We start from the raw sequence: 21,950 nt of genomic DNA, 5'->3' as shown, positions 1-21,950 counted from the left end.
CTTGCTCATTGCTAGCACAGCAGTCTGAGATCTGCAAGGTGGCAGCGAGGCTGGGGGAAGGGCGCCCACCATTGATGAAGCTTGAGTAAGTAAACAAGGAGGCCAGGAAGCTCGAACTGGGTAGAGCCCACCGCAGCTCAAGGAGGCCTGTGTGCCTCTGTAGACTCCACCTCGGAAGGCAGGGCATAGCCAGAAACCTCTGCAGACTTAAATGTCCCTGTCTGACAGCTTTGAAGTGAGTAGTGGTTCTCCCAGCACAGAGTTTGAGATCTGAGAACAGACAGATTGCCCCCTCAAGTGAGTCCCTGACCCCCGAGTAGCCTAACTGGGAGGCACCCTCCAGTAGGGGCAGACTGACACCTCACATGGCCCGGTACCCCGCTGAGAAAAAGCTTCCAGAGGAATGAATGATCAGGCAGCAACATTTGCTGTTCAGCAATATTCGCTGTTCTGCTGCCTCTGCTGCTGATGCCCAGGCAAACAGGGTCTGGAGCGGACCTCCATCAAAATCCAACAGACCTGCAGCTGAGGGTCCTGACTGTTAGAAGGAAAACTGACAAACAGAAAGGACATCCACAACAAAACCCCATCTGTACGACTCCATCATCAAAGACCAAAGGTAGATAAAACCACAAAGATGGGGAAAAAACAGAGCGGAAAAGTCTAAAAATCAGAGCGCCTTTCCCCCTCCAAAGAAACGCAGCTCCTCGCCAGCAACGGAACAAAGCTGGATGGAGAATGACTTTCACAAGTTGAGAGAAGAAGGCTTCAGATGATCAAACTTCTCCAAGCTAAAGGACGAAGTTCAAACCCATTGCAAAGAAGCTAAAAACCTTGAAAAAAGATTAGCTGAATGGCTAACTAGAATAACCAATGTAGAGAAGTCCTTAAATGACCTGATGGAGCTGAAAACCATGGCACAAGAACTACGTGACAATGCACAAGCTTCAGTAGCCGATTTGATCAACTGGAAGAAAGGGTATCAGTGATGGAAGATCAAATGTATGAAATTAAGTGAGAAGAGAAGTTTAGAGAAAAAAGAGTAAAAAGAACGAACAAAGGCTCCAAGAAATATGGGACTATGTGCAAATACCAAATCTATGTCTGATTGGTGTACCTGAAAGTGACGAGGAGAATGGAACCAAGTTGGAAAACACTCTGCAGGGTATTATCCAGGAGAACTTCCCCAACCTAGCAAGGCAGGCCAACATTCAAATTCAGGAAATACAGAGAACGCCACAAAGATACTCCTCAAGAAGAGCAACTCCAAGACACATAATTGTCAGATTCACCAAAGTTGAAATGAAGGAAAAAATGTTAAGGGCAGCCAGAGAGAAAAGTCAGGTTACCCACAAAGGGGAGCCCATCAGCGTATCTCTCAGCAGAAACTCTACAAACCAGAAGAGAGTGAGGACCAATATTCAACATTCTTAAAGAAAAGAATTTTCAGCCCAGAATTTCATATCCAGCCAAACTAAGCTTCATAAATGAAGGAGAAATAAAATACTTGACAGACAAGCAAATGCTGAGAGATTTTGTCACCACCAGGCCTGCCCTAAAAGAGCTCCTGAAGGAAGCACTAAACATGGAAAGGAACAACCGCTACCAGCCACTGCAAAAACATGCCAAATTGTAAAGACCATCGAGGCTAGGAAGGAAACTGCATCAACTAACGAGCAAAATAACCAGCTAACGTCATGATGACAGGATCAAATTCACACATAACAATATTAACCTTAAATGTAAGTGGGCTAAATGCTCCAATTAAAAGACAGACTGGCAAATTGTCAGGACGCATCAGTGTGCTGTATTCAGGAGACCCATCTCACATACACAGACACACATAGGCTCAAAATAAAGGGATGGAGGAAGATCTACCAAGCAAATGGAAAACAAAAAAAGGCAGGGGTTGCAATCCTAGTCTCTGATAAAACAGACTTTAAACCAACAAAGATCAAAAGAGACAAGGCCATTGCATAATGGTAAAGGGATCAATTCAACAAGAACAGCTAACTATCCTAAACATATATGCACCCAATACAGGAGCACCCAGATTCATAAAGCAAGTCCTTAGAGACCTACAAAGAGACTTAGACTCCCACGCAATAACAATGGGAGACTTTAACACCCCACTGTCAACATTAGACAGATCAACAAGACAGAAAGTAAACAAGGATATCCAGGAATTGAACTCAGCTCTGCACCAAGCAGACCTAATAGACCTCTACAGAACTCTCCATCCCAAATCAACAGAATATACATTCTTCTCAGCACCACATCACACTTATTGCAAAACTGACCACACAGTTGGAATAAAGCAATCCTCAGTAAATGTAAAAGAATGGTAGTTGTAACAAACTGTCTCTCAGACCACAGTGCAATCAAACTAGAACTCAGGATTAAGAAACTCACTCAAAACCGCGCAACCGCATGGAAACTGAACAACCTGCTCCTGAATGACTACTGGGTACATAATGAAATGAAGGCAGAAATAAAGATGTTCTTTGAAACCAATAGGAACAAAGACACAGCATACCAGAATCTCTGGGACACATTTAAAGCAGTGTGTAGAGGGAAATTTATAGCACTAAATGCCCACAAGAGAAAGCAGGAAAGATCTAAAATTGACACCCTAATATCACAATTAAAATAACTAGCGAAACAAGAGCAAACACATTCAAAAGCTAGCAGAAGGCAAGAAATAACTAAGATCAGAGCAGAACTGAAGGACATAGAGACACAAAAAACCCTTCAAAAAATCAATGAATCCAGGAGCTGGTTTTTTGAAAAGATCAACAAAATTGATAGACCACTAGCAAGACTAATAAAGAAGAAAAGACAGAAGAATCAAATAGATGCAATAAAAAATGATAAAGGGGATATCACCACCAATCCCACAGAAATACAAACTACCATCAGAGAATACTAAAAACACCTCTACGCAAATAAACTAAAAAATCTAGAAGAAATGGATAAATTCCTGGACACATACACCCTCCCAAGACTAAACCAGGAAGAAGTCGAATCTCTGAATAGACCAATAACAGGCTCGGAAATTGAGGCAATAATTAATAGCCTACCAACCAAAAGAAGTCCAGGACCAGATGGATTCACAGCTGAATTCTACCAGAGGTACAAGGAGGAGCTGGTACCCTTCCTTCTGAAACTATTCCAATCAATGGAAAAAGAGGGAACCCTCCCTAACTCATTTTATGAGGCCAGCATCATCCTGATACCAAAGCCTGACAGAAACAACAAAAAAAGAGAATTTTAGACCAATATCCCTGATGAACATCAATGCAAAAATCCTCAATAAAATACTGGCAAACCAAATCCAGCAGCACATCAAAAAGCGTATCTACCATGATCAAGTGGGCTTCATCCCTGGGATGCAAGGCTGGTTCAACATACACAAATCAATAAACATAATCCAGCATATAAACAGAACCAAAGATAAAAACCACATGATTATCTCAATAGATGCAGAAAAGGCCTTTGACAAAATTCTACAGCGCTTCGTGCTAAAAACTCTCAATAAATTAGGTATTGATGGGACATATCTCAAAATAATAAGAGCTATTTATGGCAAACCCACAGCCAGTATGATACTGAATGGGCAAAAACTGGAAGCATTCACTTTGAAAACTGGCACAAGACAGGGATGCCCTCTCTCACCACTCCTATTCAACATAGTGTTGGAAGTTCTGGCCAGGGCAGTCAGGCAGGAGAAGGAAATAAAGGGTATTCAATTAGGAAAAGAGGAAGTCAAATTGTCCCTGTTTGCAGATGACATGATAGTATATCCAGAAAACCCCATCGTCTCAGCCCAAAATCTCCTTAAGCTGATAAGCAACTTCAGCAAAGTCTCAGGATACAAAATCAATGTGCAGAAATCACAAGCATTCTTATACACCAATAACAGACAAAAAGAGAGCCAAATCATGAGTGAACTCCCCATTCACAATTGCTTCAAAGAGAATAAAATACCTAGGAATCCAACTTACAAGGGATGTGAAGGACCTCTTCAAGGAGAATTACAAACCACTGCTCAACGAAGTAAAAGAGGACACAAACAAATGGAAGAACATTCGATGCTCATGGGTAGGAAGAATCAATATCGTGAAAATGGCCATACTGCCCAAGGTAATTTATAGATTCAATGCCATCCCCATCAAGCTACCAATGACTTTCTTCACAGAATTGGAAAAAACTGAAGTTCACATGGAACCAAAAAAGCGCCCACGTTTCAAAGACAATCCTAAGCTAAAAGAACAAAGCTGGAAGCATCACGCTACCTGACTTCAAACTACACTACAAGGCTGTAGTAACCAAAACAGCATGGTACTGGTACCAAAACAGAGATATAGACCAATGGAACAGAACAGAGCCCTACACATCTACACATCTACAACCATCTAATCTTTGACAAACCTGACAAAAACAAGCAAAGGGGAAAGGATTCCCTATTTAATAAATGGTGCTGGGAAAACTGGCTAGCCATATGTAGAAAGCTGAAACTGGATCCCTTCCTTACACCTTATACAAAAATTAATTCAAGATGGATTGAAGACTTAAATGTTAGACCTAAAACCATAAAAACCCTAGAAGAAAACCTAGGCAATACCATTCAGGACTTAGGCATGGGCAAGGACTTCATGTCTAAAACACCAAAAGCAGTGGCAACAAAAGCCAAAATTGACAAATGGGATCTAATTAAACTAAAGAGCTTCTGCACAGCAAAAGAAACTACCATCAGAGTGAACAGGCAACCTACAGAATGGGAGAAAATGTTTGCAATCTACTCATCTGACAAAGGGCTAATATCCAGAATCTACAATGAACTCCAACAAATTTACAAGAAAAAAACAACCCCATCAACAAGTGGGCGAAGGACATAAACAGACACTTCTCAAAAGAAGACATTTATGCAGCCAAAAGACACATGAAAAAATGCTTACCATCACTGGCCATCAGAGAAATGCAAATCAAAACCACAATGAGATACCATCTCACTCCAGTTAGAATGGCGATCATTAAAAAGTCATGAAAAAACAGGTGCTGGAGAGGATGTGGAGAAATAGGAACGCTTCTACACTGTTGGTGGAACTGTAAACTAGTTCATCCGTTGTGGAAGACAGTGTGGCGATTCCTCAGGGATCTAGAACTAGAAATACCATTTGACCCAGCCATCCCAATACTGGGTATATACCCAAAGGACTATAAATCATGCTGCTATAAAGACACATGCACACGTATGTTTATTGCAGCACTATTCACAATAGCAAAGACTTGGAACCAACCCAAATGTCCATCAATGATAGACTGGATTGAGAAAATGTGACACATATACACCATGGAATACTATGCAGCCATAAAAAATGGTGAGTTCATGTCCTTTGTAGGGACATGGATGAAGCTGGAAACCATCATTCTGAGCAAACTATCGCAAGGACAAAAAACCAAACACCGCATGTTCTCACTCATAGGTGGGAATTGAACAATGAGAACACTTGGACACAGGAAGGGAACATCACACACCGGGGCCTGTTGTGGGGTAGGGGGAGGGGGGAGGGATAGCATTGGGAGACATACCTAGTGTAAATGACGAGTTAATGGGTGCAGCACACCAACATGGTGCATGTATACATATGTAACAAAGCTGCACATTGTGCACATGTACCCTAGAACTTAAAGTATAATAATAAAATAAACAAATAAATAAATAAAATAAAACATATTTCTTTATACAGGGCATTCTTCTCCACTGCATATAAATCAACAGATGGCATCATTTTTTAAAGATGAATAAAAATCCAACATCCAATCAAAGAAAAATCAAAGTTAATAAAACCTATAAATAAACACATGTAATAATGTGTTTTAAGTGCTCTGTAGGAAAATGTACAGGGTACAGTGGAGGCCCAGAGAATAGTGGATGCTATGCTTAGTTCTCCCTGTGTGGGTTCAGAAAATACTTTATAACTAGAATGATGCTGAGTCTCCAAAGATTAATTCACCAGGCCAATGGGCGAGGGAAGGGAGAGGATGGGTAGGATATTCCAGACAGAACAAGCTATGGAAGCAGACGCTTATGTTGTTTTATTGTTTTTAAGTATACTGTGTATATAATCACAATAACCACCTGCTCATAGAAAAACTTTTCTTGTGGAATTAAATAAACCTTCATGTTGACAGTAGTCTTAAGGTGATTTTTTTTTTTGTAGACAGGGTCTCACTCTGTCACCCAGGCTAGAGTACAGCAGAGTGATCATAGCTCACTGCAGCCTCCAACTCCTGAGCTCAAGGGATCATCCTGCCTCAGCCTGCTGAGTAGCTAGGACTACAGACACAGGCCACCATGCCTGGCTAATTTCTTTAAAATTTATTTTTTATAGAGATGCAGTCTTGCTATGTTGCCCAGGCTGGTCGCAAACTCCTGGGCTCAAGTGATCCTCCTGCCTCAGCCTCCCAAAGCACTGGGAGTACAGACGTGAGCCACTGTGCCTGGCCCTCATTTGTGCATACTTTCTAGATTGTAAATATAACTTTTTATAATAAAAAATAAACAATAGGTTCCTACACAGTATGATCAAAGATATGATCTAAATTTTTGATAAAACTAGTGATTTGTAAAGATACCAACCATGCTTGTCATAATGGAACCCCAAAAATGCCGTTAAATGAATGAGTGACTCCACACATGGATGTAGAGGAAGAGCTCATTCCCTTTCCTCTTCATACAAATCTCTCAATGCTACCCTTAGAATGAATAACTAGATTTCCCTGAGCCCAAGAAATCTAAAAGAAGATCAAATGGTAACTTAAAGGGCCATGATGTAGAAGAGGGAGTAGACCTTTTTTCCAAAAGGTAAGTCTTGGCTAAGTGGTTGGCTGCTTTTTTTAAATCACTATGTGGGACAACTGGAGTGTCTAAATTTAGAATTGTGAAATGGTGAATCCCTCTCACTGACAGTATTCAAGCAGTCTGGAAGACCCTCTAACAGGATGCCATGGAGGGGACCTCAGCATTGGTGTGCAGGAGAGAGGGATTACTTCTCAGATCTGTTAAGATTCTACAACTCTAAAATAGGCTAAATTGATTAAATCATTCAAAAGGAAAGGGATTCATTAAAATGAAATTGACCTGGACCAGTGGTTCTCAAAGTGAGACCCCTGGACCAGTATCAGTATCACTTGGGAACTTGTTAGAAGTCTTGGGCCCCAAGACCCGCTAAATCAGAAAGTCTGGGGGTGGAGCCCAGCATTCCATGTTTTAACTCACCCTCCAGATGATTCTGATGCAAATTTGAGAGAACCACTGCCCTCTATCATCTTCATTTTATTCAGTGAAGCTTATATTGTTGGTATGGCATTCTAACAACTATGCTTTACTTAACATTATTCCTGTGTAGTATTAGTCTTACTCTTTCCAAAACAGATTTCAGCATTGTCTCTTACGTGACTAGAGTTCTTGTATCTCTTACAGGTGTTGGGAAATCTTCATTAGTCCATCTCCTATGCCAAAATCAAGTGCTGGGAAATCCATCATGGACTGTGGGCTGCTCAGTGGATGTCAGAGTATGTGTCTTTTATATTTTAGTTTTTCAATAATGTACTAAAGATAACTGCTTCAAATTACATGATCAAATTACAGTACTATGGTCAAGATAAATAGTAATAGCTGGGATTTATTACATTCATACTGTGTGCCAGGTACTATGCCAGTTGCTTTACATGTCCCTTCTTATTTCACCTTTTTAAAACTGAGATGTGTAGATGCAGAAACTAAGGCAGAGTCAAGATTTGAACAGTTTTTCTGATGCCACAGACTTCAGTTTTAATCACTGTGCCATATATCTAGAGTTCACATAGCATCCTCCGTAAATAATTCTGCCTAAGCTTGTGCTATTAAGACTGCCAACTTTCATCTAGAAATATAATGTAAAGGCAAAAGCTCCTGGAGCTTCATGTCTGGGTCATTTGTTCCATCTTGTGTTTAGGAATTAGGTATAGTTTTAATTAAATTAAATATCTTCGCAGATATCATTGGTCTTTGCTAATGCCAGCTAGTTCTGACAAGTCTCTCATCTGCTGGCACACCTCTCTCCTTTGAGTTAAGACACACATACAGAAGGCAAGGTAGTTGGCTAGATTGGTAGTTATTTTCCTTGTGTTCTTTGAAGCTATTGTTCCATAGCTCTGATTTACATTGCTGCTGATTAGAAATCTTCCGTAAGACTAATTATTATTTCTTTTTAATGTAATTTCTTCTTTGGTTGCTTTTAAAATATTTTTTGTGTTTTTTTAATCTTTGATATTTTGTTGTTTTGATAACCTATGTCTAGGTGTAGATTTGTTTTTATTCATCCTATTCAGAAGTAGTCATGGTTCTCATCTCTTTATTTTTCAGAATTTTAAGCCATTATCTGTCTTGCCTCATTTCTTCTATCCCTTCCTCTTGACTTTCTATGAGATTTTTGTTCTTCATAACTGTTAATATTTCTCCTTGCTGCCTTCTGGATGATGTACTCATGTCTGCCTTCCAGTTAACTAAGAATCTCTTCAATTATATCTAATCTGCTTTTTAATATATCTATACAGTTTTTCATTCCAAGTACCTATACTTTTTAATTTCTAGATGTTCCTTTTAGTTCTTTTTAAAATGTAAAAATTTTCCAAAATGTCCTGATCCTTCATTATGGTGTCTGCTTTTTATTTTAATAATTTCCAACATACTTATTTTATGGTTTCTTTTGGATTATTTTATTTTTTCTGGAGGAGAGGTAGCTATGCTCCTTGCTGTATATGCTACTCTACTTCATGGAAATGTATCTCCTTGTATGGCTTGTAATTCTTTAAGATGATCACATCTTCAACAGGATTTTTTTCCTCTCCCTTTGGAAGTCCTGTGTGCTGTATTGTGAAAGTATCCCTATACAGCGCCTTTTCATTTCTGTCATTGCCAAGACCGTAAGGATTTCAATTTCTCAGCTCAGATAATGTAAATCTAGATAATGTAAATTCCCCCAGCATCTGATTGTAGCACAGACCTATAGTTTCCATTTCTTGTGGACCATTTATCTTCTGTCTACCTTCTGTCTGAGGTCCCTGACAGAAAGTTTTTGCCGTTTCCCTGAGCCCATGGACAATGTTTTTCCAACTCTCTCTTTTCACTGACTGGGCAGCTCATCAAAGGTCCAGATTTCAAAAAGGCATCTATAGTCTAGTCTTCATCACTCACTCACATATACTTTTGCCTTGAATGCTGGAAAACAGGTCTGCTATTCCTGGATGGGCATTAAGACTCCAGGCACCAACCCCTGAAGCTATATCTGAATCTATGTCAGTTCCCACTTCTCACTCTGATTTTAAGTTTTTTCTTCATTTCTAGCATTTGGGGATATTCCTTTCTTTCTCCTAACTTTCTCTTGAGCTAGTCTTCTCTGTCTCTCCTCTCTGTACTCTTTCTCTCTGTCTCAAAATATTTTTATAGCATTTCTATAAGTTTGAAGTAGGAGCGGACCTATTTTGTGTCATTTTTTTTTCTTTTTTGTTTATTATTATTATACTTTAAGTTTTAGGGTACATGCGCACAATGTGCAGGTTAGTTACATATGTATACATGTGCCATGCTAGTGTGCTGCACCCATTAACTCATCATTTAGCATTAGGTATATCTCCTAATGCTATTTTGTGTCATTTTAGCCAACCATCTTCCTAAATTCAGTGGCAACTTTATTTAGGTTTGGGAGACCCAATAGCAAGTTCTGGACAAATTTTCCCTTTGGATTTTTCTAGCTCCGATTCTGTGAAAGAGCATGACATATTGAAAAGAAACTTACATTTAAACACTCACCTCCTGAGTCAATTGCCCTTCGCTTCTGAAAGAGTGACCTTAGACTAATCAGTTTACCTCTTTGAGGCATAGTTATATCATCTGGAAAACAGAGGTCAATAATATGTGCTTTATTGAGTCTACAGGTTTGTAGGAAGGATCAGAGAAGCTTAATAAATGGGAAGTTATGGTCTAGTCCTTTACAATGTGAAGTTGTAATTGAACTTTAGTCCAATTTTCTGCCCCTTCCCTTCCTCCTACCCTACTCCTTTTCCTGTCTCCACCCAGTGCCCATTCTATTCATTTTGTTCACCTTTTGTCTTGGTTTTCTTTCCCACTTGTCTTATTGAATTAGCTAAAACTCCAGTACAATGTTGAATAGAAGTGGCACCAACAAGCATCTTTGTTTCATTCCCATCTCATGGGAAATTTTCAGTATAACACTATTTAGTAAAGTATTTGCTGGAGGATTTTTTATGGGTATATTTGATTAGATTAAAGAAATGTCCTTCTATTCCTATTACAATGAGAGTTTGTATCATGAATGGGTATTCAATTTTACCAGTTGCCTCTTCATGATAATCATGATTTTTCTGATTTATTCCATTACTGTGGTAAATTATGTTGATTAATTTTTTGAATGTTAAGCCAACCTTGCAATCCTGTAATAACTCTAACTTGGTCTTGTGCTGCTCTTTTCATATATCACTAGATTTAATTTGCTAATATTTTTCTTAGACATTTGCATCTAAATTCATTGGAAAGATTGTCCCATCATTTTCTTTTCTTGTAATCTCCTTGTGGGTTTTCTGTCAGGCTTATGCTAGCCTTATAAAATAAGTTGGGAAGTATTAATTTCTGTATCTGTTCTCTGAAAGATTTTATTTAAGATTGGTATTTTTTTTTCTTAGATATTTGAAAGAATTCACAGGTGAAACCATCTGGACCTAAGTTTTTCTTTGCGGGAAGTTTTTAAGTAACATTAAAGAAAATAATAAAATAACTGTATTCCTTCTTGTGTCAATTTTGGTAGTTTATGTTTTTGAAAGAATTTTATGTAAATTGACACAAAAAAATTTTTTCCGTCTTACTGTTTTTCAATAAGATAATTGAACAATATTCCCTTTTTCATTTCTGGTAGAATGATTTGTGGCTTTTCTCTTACTTTCTTGATCAGTCTTACCAGAGGTCCATCAAAGACCAGTTTCTGCCTTGTTGATTTTCTCTATTGTATGTTTGTTTTGTGCATTGTTAGTTTCTGCTCTTATCTTTATGAACATACTTTCTTTGGGTTTAATTTACTGTCTTCTTTCTAACTTGTTGAAATCAGTAATTGCTTAATTTTTTTCAGACTTTTTTTTAGAGCTCTAAGACTCTAAAATTTCTATCTAACCACAGCGTTAACTGCATTCCTAAAATTTTTTCATTATTATTCAGTTCAAACTATTGTCTAGTTTCCATTGCAATTTTTTCTTTGACTCATGGGTTGTGTAGAATATGCTTCTTAATTTCCAAACATTTGACAATGTTTATCTTTTAATGATTGATTTCAGTTATCTTTCATTGTGCTTAGAGAACATACACTGTATGCTTTCATCCTTTGAAATTTGTTGAGATTTGCTCCATGTCCAGTTTTTTTTTAATGTTTTATTTATTTATTTATTTATTTAATTTATTTTTTTGAGATGGAGTCCCACTCTGTTGCTCCGGCTGGAGTGCAGTGGCACAATCTTGGCTCACTGCAACCTTTGCCTCCCGGGTTCAAGCGATTCTCCTCCCTCAGCCTCCTGAGTAGATGGGATTACAGGCACAACACCACCATGGCCGGCTAATTTTTTTGTACTTTAAATAGAGATGGGGTTTCGCCATGTTGGCTAGGCTGGTCTCGAACTCCTGACCTAAGATACTCTGGCCTGGGATTACAGGCATGAGCTACTGTGCCTGGCCCGACTTTTTTTGTTTTATACAGATGGGGTTGTACCGTGTTGCCCAAGCCTAGTCTCCAACTCCTAGGCTCAAGCAATCCTGCAACCTTGGCCTCCCAAAGTGCTGGGATTAGAGGCGTAAGCCACCATGCCGGGCCCTAAACTCTTCTTTTGAATAAAAGCACAGATAGCAAACAAAGTTAAATTTGAAATAAACAGTTTTATTTTTAACAGAAATCAAAAGGCTTATATGTTCTCCACCCCTTGTTATAAAATGCACCTTACCTTGGGCAAGCAAATTCTACCTGTCTTGAAAAAGCAATAGGAAATACTGCTAGTCTCTTCTCTATGAGACAGAAAAACGTTTACCCAGAGGTGTTGAGTAGGCCAGACATGGTGGCTCATGCCTGTAATTCCACTGCTTTGGGAGGCCAGGTGGGAGGATCACCCAAGCCCAAGTTAAAGACCAGCCTGGGCAACATGGTGAGACCCCCGCCTCCATAAAAAAATGTTAAAAATTTTTTTTTAATTTAGTTTTTTTCTTTAATTTTTTTATTATACTTTAAGTTTTAGGGTACATGTGCACAACGTGCAGGTTTGTTACATATGTATACATGTGCCATGTTGGTGTGCTGCACCCATTAACTCGTAATTTAACATTAGGTATATCTCCTAATGCTATCCCTCCCCGCTCCCTCCACCCCACAACAGGCCCCAGTGTGTGATGTTCGCCTTCCTGTGTCCATGTATTCTCATTGTTCAATTCCCACCTATGAGTGAGAACATGCGGTGTTTGGTTTTTTGTCCTTGCGATAGTTTGCTCAGAATGATGGTTTCCAGCTTCAACCATGTCCCTACAAAGGACATGAACTCATCATTTTTTGTGGCTACATAGTATTCCATGGTGTATATGTGCCACATTTTCTTAATCCAGTCTACCATTGATGGACATTTGGGTTGGTTCCAAGTCTTTGCTATTGTGAATAGTGCTGCAGTAAACATACGTGTGCATGTGTCTTTATAGCAGCATGATTTATAATCCTTTGGGTATATACCCAGTAATGGGATGGCTGGGTCAAATGGTATTTCTAGTTCTAGATCCCTGAGGAATCGCCACACTGACTTCCACAATGGTTGAACTAGTTTACAATTCCACCAACAGTGTAGAAGTGTTCCTATTTCTCCACATCCTCTCCAGCACCTGTTGTTTTCTGACTTTTTAATGATTGCCATTCTAACTGGAGTGAAAAGGTATCTCATTGTGGTTTGGATTTGCATTTCTCTGATGGCCAGTGATGGTGAGCATTTTTTTCATGTGCCTTTTGGCTGCATAAATGTCTTCTTTTGAGAAGTGTCTGTTCATATCCTTCGCCCACTTGTTGATGGGGTTGTTTTTTTCTTGTAAATTTGTTGGAGTTCATTGTAGATTCTGGATATTAGCCCTTTGTCAGATGAGTAGATTGCAGACATTTTCTCCCATGTTGTAGGTGGCCTGTTCACTCTGATGGTAGTTTCTTTTGCTGTGCAGAAGCTCTTTAGTTTAATTAGATCCCATTTTGTCAATTTTGGCTTTTGTTGCCATTGCCTTTGGTGTTTTAGACATGAAGTCCTTGCCCATGCCTATGTCCTGAATGGTATTGCCTAGGTTTTCTTCTAGGGTTTTTATGGTTTTAGGTCTAACATTTAAGTCTTCAATCCATCTTGAATTAATTTTTGTATAAGGTGTAAGGAAGGGATCCAGTTTCAGCTTTCTACATATGGCTAGCCAGTTTTCCCAGCACCATTTATTAATTAGGGAATCCTCTCCCCATTTCTTGTTTTTGTCAGATTTGTCAAAGATCAGATGTTGTAGATATGTGGCATTATTTCTGAGGCCTCTGTTCTGTTCCATTGGCCTATATCTCTGTTTTGGTACCAGTACCATGCTGTTTTGGTTACTGTAGCCTTGTAGTATAGTTTGAAGTCAGGTAGCATGATGCCTCCAGCTTTGTCCTTTTGGCTTAGGATTGACTTGGCAATGTGGGCTCTTTTTTCGTTCCATATGAACTTTAAAGTAGTTTTTTCCAATTCTGTGAAGAAAATCATTGGTAGCTTGATGGGGATGGCATTGAATCTATAAATTACCTTGGGCAGTATGGCCATTTTCATGATATTGATTCTGCCTACCCATGAGCATGGAATGTTCTTCCATTTGTTTGTGTCCTCTTTTACTTCGTTGAGCAGTGGTTTGTAATTCTCCTTGAAGAGGTCCTTCACATCCCTTGTAAGTTGGATTCCTAGGTATTTTATTCTCTTTGAAGCAATTGTGAATGGGAGTTCACTCATGATTTGGCTCTCTTTTTGTCTGTTATTGGTGTATAAGAATGCTTGTGATTTTTGCACATTGATTTTGTATCCTGAGACTTTGCTGAAGTAGCTTATCAGCTTAAGGAGATTTTGGGCTGAAATGATGGGGTTTTCTGGATATACTATCATGTCATCTGCAAACAGGGACAATTAAACTTCCTCTTTTCCTAATTGAATACCCTTTATTTCCTCCTCCTGCCTGATTGCCCTGGCCAGAACTTCCAACACTATGTTGAATAGGAGTGGTGAGAGAGGGCATCCCTGTCTTGTGCCAGTTTTCAAAGTGAATGCCTCCAGTTTTTGCCCATTCAGTATGATATTGGCTGTGGGTTTGTCATAGATAGCTCTTATTATTTTGAGATATGTCCCATCAATACCTAATTTATTGAGAGTTTTTAGCATGAAGGGTTGTTGAATTTTGTCAAAGGCCTTTTCTGCATCTATTGAGATAATCATGTGGTTTTTGTCATTGGTTCTGTTTATATGCTGGATTACATTTATTGATTTGTGTATGTTGAACCAGCCTTCCATCCCAGGGATGAAGCCCACTTGATCATGGTGGATAAGCTTTTTGATGTGCTGCTGGATTCAGTTTGCCAGTATTTTATTGAGGATTTTTGCACTGATGTTCATCAGGGATATTGGTCTAAAATTCTCTTTTTTTGTTGTGTCTCTGCCAGGCTTTGGTATCAGGATGATGCTGGCCTCATAAAATGAGTTAGGGAGGATTCCCTCTTTTTCTATTGATTGGAATAGTTTCAGAAGGAATGGTACCAGCTCCTCCTTGTACCTCTGGTGGAATTTGGCTGTGAATCCATCTGGTCCTGGACTTTTTTTGCTTGGTAAGCTATTAATTGTTGCCCCAATTTCCTAGCCTGTTATTGGTCTATTCAGAGATTCGACTTCTTTCTGGTTTAGTCTTGGGAGGGTGTATGTGTCCAGGAATTTATCCATTTCTTCTAGATTTTCTAGTTTATTTGCGTAGGGGTGTTTTTAGTATTCTCCGATGGTAGTTTGTATTTCTGTGGGATCGGTGGTAATATCCCCTTTACCATTTTTTATTGCATCTATTTGATTCTTCTGTCTTTTCTTCTTTATTAGTGTTGCTAGCAGTCTATCAATTTTGTTGATCTTTTCAAAAAACCAGCTCCTGGATTCATTGATTTTTTTGAAGGTTTTTTTGTATCTTTATTTCCTTCAGTTCTGCTCTGATCTTAATTATTTCTTGCCTTCTGCTAGCTTTTGAATGTGTTTGCTTTTGCTTCTCTAGTTCTTTTAATTGTGATGTTAGGGTGTCAATTTTAGATCTTTCCTGCTTTTTCTTGTGGGCATTTAGTGCTATAAATTTCCCTCTACACACTGCTTTGAATGTGTCCCAGAGATTCTGGTATGTTGTGTCTTTGTTCTCGTTGGTTTCAAAGAACATCTTTTATTTCTGCCTTCATTTCGTTATGTACCCAGTAGTCATTCAGGAGCAGGTTGTTCAGTTTCCATGTAGTTGAGCGGTTTTGAGTTTCCATTTCTTTGGCATCTGTGATGCTAGTGTTAGCCAGTTTTGTTGTAAGTGTTAGAAAGAGGACACTTAGAGCTAGGAAGCTGATTAGGAAGATGATTATAATGGCATGATCATGGAAGGCGATTAGCTCTTCTGTTATAGGGGATGTGGCATCTTGAAGGCCTAGTTGGGCTGCATGTGCCATTAAGATATACGGGGCTTAACCTGTAACTTAACTTTGACAAAGTTATGAAATAATTTTTCTAATATCTTGTTGAAAAAGTCATAGAGGTTTTGAGGTTGGCTTGAAACCAGTTTTAGGGGGTTGGATTCCTTCCTTTTTCGTCTAGGTTTTATGTAGACTGGTTCTTCAAACGTATGGTAGGGTGGAGGGCAGCCACATAACCACTCTAAGTTAGTGGAAGGTTGTTCAATTATTAGAACTTTCCATTTTGAAGCAAAGGCCTCTCAGGTTATGAAAATGATTAATATTACTGCTGTTAAGGAGATGAATGAGCCTACAGATGATAAAATATTTCATGTGGTATATGCATCGGGGTAGTCGGAATAACATCGGGGTATTCCAGATAGGCTGAGAATGTGCTGTGGGAAGAAGGTTAGATTTACGCCTATGAGTATGTTTCTTAATCCTGAGTTCTAGTTTGATTGCACTGTGGTCTGAGAGACAGTTTGTAATAATTTCTGTTCTTTTACATTTGCTGAGGATTGCTTTGCTTCCAACTGTATGGTCAGTTTTGGAATAGGTGTGGTGTGGTGCTGAAAAGAATGTATATTCTGTTGATTTGGGGTGGAGAGTTCTGTAGATATCTGTTAGGTCCGCTTGGTGCAGAGCTGAGTTCAATTCCTGGATATCCTTGTTAACTTTCTGTCTCGTTGATCTGTCTAATGTTGACAGTGGTGTGTTAAAGTCTCCCATTATTATTGTGTGGGAGTCTAAGTGTCTTTGTAGGTCTCTAAGGACTTGCTTTATGAATCTGGGTGCTCCTGTATTGGGTGCATATATGTTTAGGATAGTTAGCTGTTCTTGTTGAATTGATCCCTTTACCATTAGGTAATGGCCTTCTTTGTCTCTTTTGATTTTTGTTGGTTTAAAGTCTGTTTTATCAGAGACTAGGATTGCAACCCCTGCCTTTTTTTGTTTTCCATTTGCTCGGTAGATCTTCCTCCATCCCTTTATTTTGAGCCTATGTGTGTCTCTGCACATGAGATGGGTTTCCTGAATACAGCACACTGATGGGTCTTGACAATTTGCCAGTCTGTGTCTTTTAATTCGAGCATTTAGCCCACTTACATTTAAGGTTAATATTGTTATGTGTGAATTTGATCCTGTCATTATAATGTTAGCTGGTGATTTTGCTCGTTAGTTGATGCAGTTTCTTCCTAGCCTCAATGGTCTTTACGCTTTGGCATGTTTTTGCAGTGGCTGGTACCGGTTGTTCCTTTCCATATTTAGTGCTTCCTTCAGGAGCTCTTTTAGGGCAGGCCTGGTGGTGACAGAATCTCTCAGCATTTGCTTATCTGTAAAGTATTTTATTTCTCCTTCATTTATGAAGCTTAGTTTGGCTGGATATGAAATTCTGGGTTGAAAATTCTTTTCTTTAAGAATGTTTAATATTGGCCCCCACTCTCTTCTGGCTTGTAGAGTTTCTGCCAAGAGATCAGCTGTTAGTCTGATGTGCTTCCCTTTGTGGGTAACCTTACTTTTCTCTCTGGCTGCCCTTAACATTTTTTCCTTCATTTCAACTTTGGTGAATCTGACAATTATGTGTCTTGGAGTTGCTCTTCTCGAGGAGTATCTTTGTGGCGTTCTCTGTATTTCCTGAATTTGAATGTTGGCCTGCCTTGCTAGATTGGGGAAGTTCTCCTGGATAATGTCCTGCAGAGTGTTTTCCAACTTGGTTCCATTCTCCCTGTCACTTTCAGGTACACCAGTCAGACGTAGATTTGGTCTTTTCATGTAGTCCCATGTTTCTTGGAGGCTTTGTTCCTTTCTTTTTATTCTTTTTTCTCTAAAATTCTCTTTTCACTTCATTTCATTCATTTGATCTTCCATCACTGATACCCTTTCTTCCAATTGATTGAATCGACTACTGAGGCTTGTGCATTTGTCACGTAGTTCTCATGCCGTGGTTTTCAGCTCCATCAGGTCCTTTAAGGACTTGTCTGTGTTGGTTATTCTAGTTAGTCATTCATCTAATCTTTTCCCAAGGTTTTTAACTTCTTTGCCTTGGGTTCGAACTTCCTCCTTTAGCTCTGAGTAGTTTGATCGTCTGAAGCCTTCTTCTCTCAAATCATCAAAGTCATTCTCCGTCCAGCTTTGTTCCATTGTCGGTGATGAGCTGCGTTCCTTTGGAGGAGGAGAGGCACTCTGATTTTCAGAATTTTCAGCTTTTCTGCTCTGTTTTTTCCCCATCTTTGTGGTTTTATCTACTTTTGGTCTTTGATGATGGTGACATACAGATGGGATTTTGGTGGGGATGTCCTTTCTGTTTGTTAGTTTTCCTCCTAACAGTCAGGACCCTCAGCTGCAGATCTGTTGGAGTTTGCTGGAGGTCCGCTCCAGACGCTGTTTGCCTGGGTATCACCAGCGGAGGCTATAGAATGGCGGATATTGGTGAACAGCAAATGTTGCTGCCTGATCGTTCCTCTGGAAGTTTTGTCTCAGAGGAGTACCTGGCCGTGTGAGGTGTCAGTCTGCCCCTACTGGGGGGTGTCTCTCAGGCTACACTGGGGTCAGGGACCCACTTGAGGAGGCAGTCTGTCCATTCTCAGATCTCAAGCTGTATGCTGGGAGAACCACTACTCTCTTCAAAGCTGTCAGACAGGGACATTTAAGTCTGCAGAGGTTTCTGGCTATGCCCTGCCCCCAGAGGTGGAGTCTACAGAGGCAGGCAGGCCTCCTTGAGCTGCGGTGGGCTCCACCCAGTTGGAGCTTCCTGGCTGCTTTGTTTACCTACTCAAGCCTTGGCAATGGTGGGCGCCCCTCCCCCAGCCTGGCTGCTGCCTTGCAGTTTGCTCTCAGACTGCTGTGCTAGCAATGAGCGAGGCTTCGTGGGCGTAGGACCCTTCGAGCCAGGAGCAAGATACAATCTTCTGGTGTGCCTTTTGCTAAGACCGTTGGAAAAGCGCAGTATTAGGGTGAGAGTGACCCAATTTTCCAGGTGCCATCTGTCACCGCCTCCCTTGGCTAGGAAGGGGAATTCCCTGACCCCTTGCGCTTCCCAGGTGAGGCGATGCCTCGCCCTGCTTTGACTCACACTCGGTGCGCTGCACCCACTGTCCTGCACCCACTGTCTGGCACTCCCCAGTGAGATGAACCCAGTACCTCAGTTGGAAATGCAGGAATCATTTGTCTTCTGTGTCCCTCACGCTGGGAGCTGTAGACTGGAGCTGTTCCTATTCGGCCATCCTGGCTCCACCCTCCCCACGTCCAGTTTTATGGTCAATTTTGATAAAAATTTCATATGTACTTGAAAACAAAGTATATTTTGTAATTGTTGGGTGCAGTGTTCTCAATATGTGTTAATCATTTGTTAAATCTTCTCCATCTCTGTTGGGTGGGTTTTTTTGGTCTGTTTTTTTCATCAATTGCTAAGGAATAAGTATTATAATCTCCAACTATAAGTGTGAATTTTTCTATTCCTCATTTTAATCCTGTCCATTTTTCATTTATATACTTTGAGATTATATTACTAGGTGAGTACTAATTTATGATTGTTTGAACTTCCTAAAGGATTTAACATTTTGTTATCTTAATATGTCCCTCCCTATATCTGGTAATACATTGTACCTCGAAGACTATTTTGTCTGATATTAAAATAGTTAAAGCCAACTTATTTTTAGTTGGTGTTTGTGTGGTTTACCTTATTTACATATTTCAACTTTCATCATTCTGTGTCCTAATATCTATGGGATGTCTCTTATAAGTAAGATATAGCTAAATTTTGTTTTGATGACCAGTCTGACAGTCTTAGTATTTTTATTTGATTCTTGGGCCTTGCCCCCAGATATTCTGACTCAGAGTTATGATTGGTGCCCAAGCATCTGCATTTTAAGAAGCATCTTGATGATTCTCTTATAGGTGAATAATGCCTTGAGAAATACTGGGTAAGGAGTGCAATCAGATTGCCAAGTGGATATCAAAGTGTTTCATGACAGGACTTATAGAGCAGAGGGATAAGACTAAGAATGAGATGCTAATAGGAAGCTAGTACATATTAATGATAAGACAAGGAGGGAGGGGAGTATAGCCGATGGTCCAGAGCATCTAAAGAAGGCAGATTTTAAATATAAGGGTAGAGGAGTAATGCACTAGAAGTAGCTTTGGAGTGTTAGCAAGGCATTTCCTATTTTCTGAACTCCAAGGTAATTAGAATATTGAAAAGTGAACAGCATCTATCTGAGAGGACATAAGGAGAAGTTGTGTTTTCAAGGTAGAGGCAGAGATTTGTTAATAGAATGAGATTGAGGATAGGGTATAAGGGAATTTTGTAACCATGGAGTAAGATTCCAGGAGAAAAGTGGAAATATTTGGAGAAGGAAACAATTAGGAGTTTAATGATGGGTAGAGAAAGCAAAAGCAGTCTGGGAATAACAATATGAGAGACCAATTAAGGACCCAATATGTATAGTAACAGAGGATAACTGGGATATAAATGTCTTGAGTGTAGCTGGTGGCAAAGTTTCCAAAAGAAACTTTATCTCAGCAGTCCCCTGTATGTGAGAGTGGAGACTTGATTTTGTCTGCAAGGAATGCTTTTGTGCAAAGTCCCAGAGAGCAGGCCAACATGAGATTACTAGTTAGTTCTCAAGACACTGACCAAGTTTTAGAAGTAATAGCAGTAATTCCGTTTAGAAACTTCTGCTTTGGGGCCGGGTGCGGTGGGTCACGCCTGTAATCCCAGCACGTTGGGAGGCCAAGGTCGGTGGATCACGTGAGGTCAGGAGTTCGAGACCAGCCTGGTCAACATTGTGAAACCCCGTCTCTACTAAAAATACAAAAATTAGCTGGGCGTGGTGGCACACACCTGTAATCCTAGCTACTCGGGAGGCTGAGGTAGGAGAATGGCTTGAACCCGGGATGCGGAGGTTGCAGTGAGCTGAGATCAGGCCACTGCACTCCAGCCTGGGCAACAGAGCGAGACTCTGTCTCAAAAACAAAACAAAACAAAAAGACAAATGTCATATAATTACGTTACTGGGTTTACTGGAATGAGTGTGGCACTAATTAATTCCTTTAAAGACAGTCTTACCTGAATTGTGTTATTGTGGAAGAATGGGACATGGGCTGAAAATGACTTGCTTTACTGTTCATTGTAACTTAAGCCAGTTGACTTCTGTCTTGTTTTTTTTTTTTTTTTTTTTTTTGAGATGGAGTTTTGTTCTTGTTGCCCAGGCCGGAGTGCAGTGGCACAATTTTGGCTCACTACAACCTCCACCTCCCAGGTTCAAGCGATTCTGCTGCCTCAGCCTCCCGAGTAGCTGGGATTACAGGCACCCACCACCACGCCCGGCTAAATTTTTTTGTATTTTGAGTAGAGACTGGGTTTCACAATGTTGGCCAGGCTGGTCTCAAACTCCTGACCTCAAGTGATCCACCCACCTAGGCCTCCCAACGTGCTGGGATTACAGGAGTGAGCCACCATGCCTGGCCATGTCTTCCATTTTTGAGAAGAATGCACTGCGTGAGTGATAACATAAGTAAAAGGCATTTTTAAATGATAACCTTAAGTTGTCATGGACATGTAAATCACTTTGACTGTTGTTATAATAAAGTGAACAGTTCTTTTCTATAGAAAGAATAACTAAAGCTTATAAAGCCTTTACCTAAATAACTTGGGAGAACACTGTTACCTGTAGCAGCTTTTATACTGCAGTTATAGTTTTTGTTTTAGTGAAACCTGTGAGAAGGGATCTCCAGAATTAGTGTAGATTGATGAATACACACTTTTCAAAACTCTTAGAAACAGTTGCCTCTTTTTTTTTCTTTTTTTTTTTAATTTTATTATTATTATACTTTAAGTTTTAGGGTACATGTGCACAACGTGCAGGTTTGTTACATATGTATACATGTGCCATGTTGGTGTGCTGCACCCAACAGTTGCCTCTTTTACTTCAAATCTATTAAGAGCCAACCAAAAATAGAGATGATAGCAGTGATGATGTAATTGTTTAATCTTAAGTACCAGGTGAAGCTAATGAGTTTAATGTATGTACTCAGTAATTATTAACATTTTAGATTTACTGTTTAGTACAGAGGTGTTCATAACTGAACTGAAAAGAAAAGGAAGAAAAGTTTAATTTTGTGGTATTCTTCATTCCTGTCTTT

General features: G+C 39.7%; 1 protein-coding gene across 1 annotated transcript in view; it reads left to right on the top strand.

Moving 5' to 3' along the window:
- The window catches only part of RABL3 (RAB, member of RAS oncogene family like 3), a 55,881-nt gene that overhangs the window by 4,330 nt on the left and 29,601 nt on the right, over positions 1 to 21,950 (top strand). The window contains exon 2 of the mRNA XM_003825166.7: positions 7,487 to 7,578. Within this exon, the coding sequence (XP_003825214.1) occupies positions 7,487 to 7,578 (92 nt within the window). The remainder of the gene's footprint in view (positions 1 to 7,486; positions 7,579 to 21,950) is intronic.

This window comes from Pan paniscus, chromosome 2, assembly GCF_029289425.2.
Source record: "Pan paniscus chromosome 2, NHGRI_mPanPan1-v2.0_pri, whole genome shotgun sequence".
NCBI lineage: Eukaryota > Metazoa > Chordata > Mammalia > Primates > Hominidae > Pan > Pan paniscus.
This window is presented reverse-complemented; position numbering and strand designations above follow the sequence as displayed.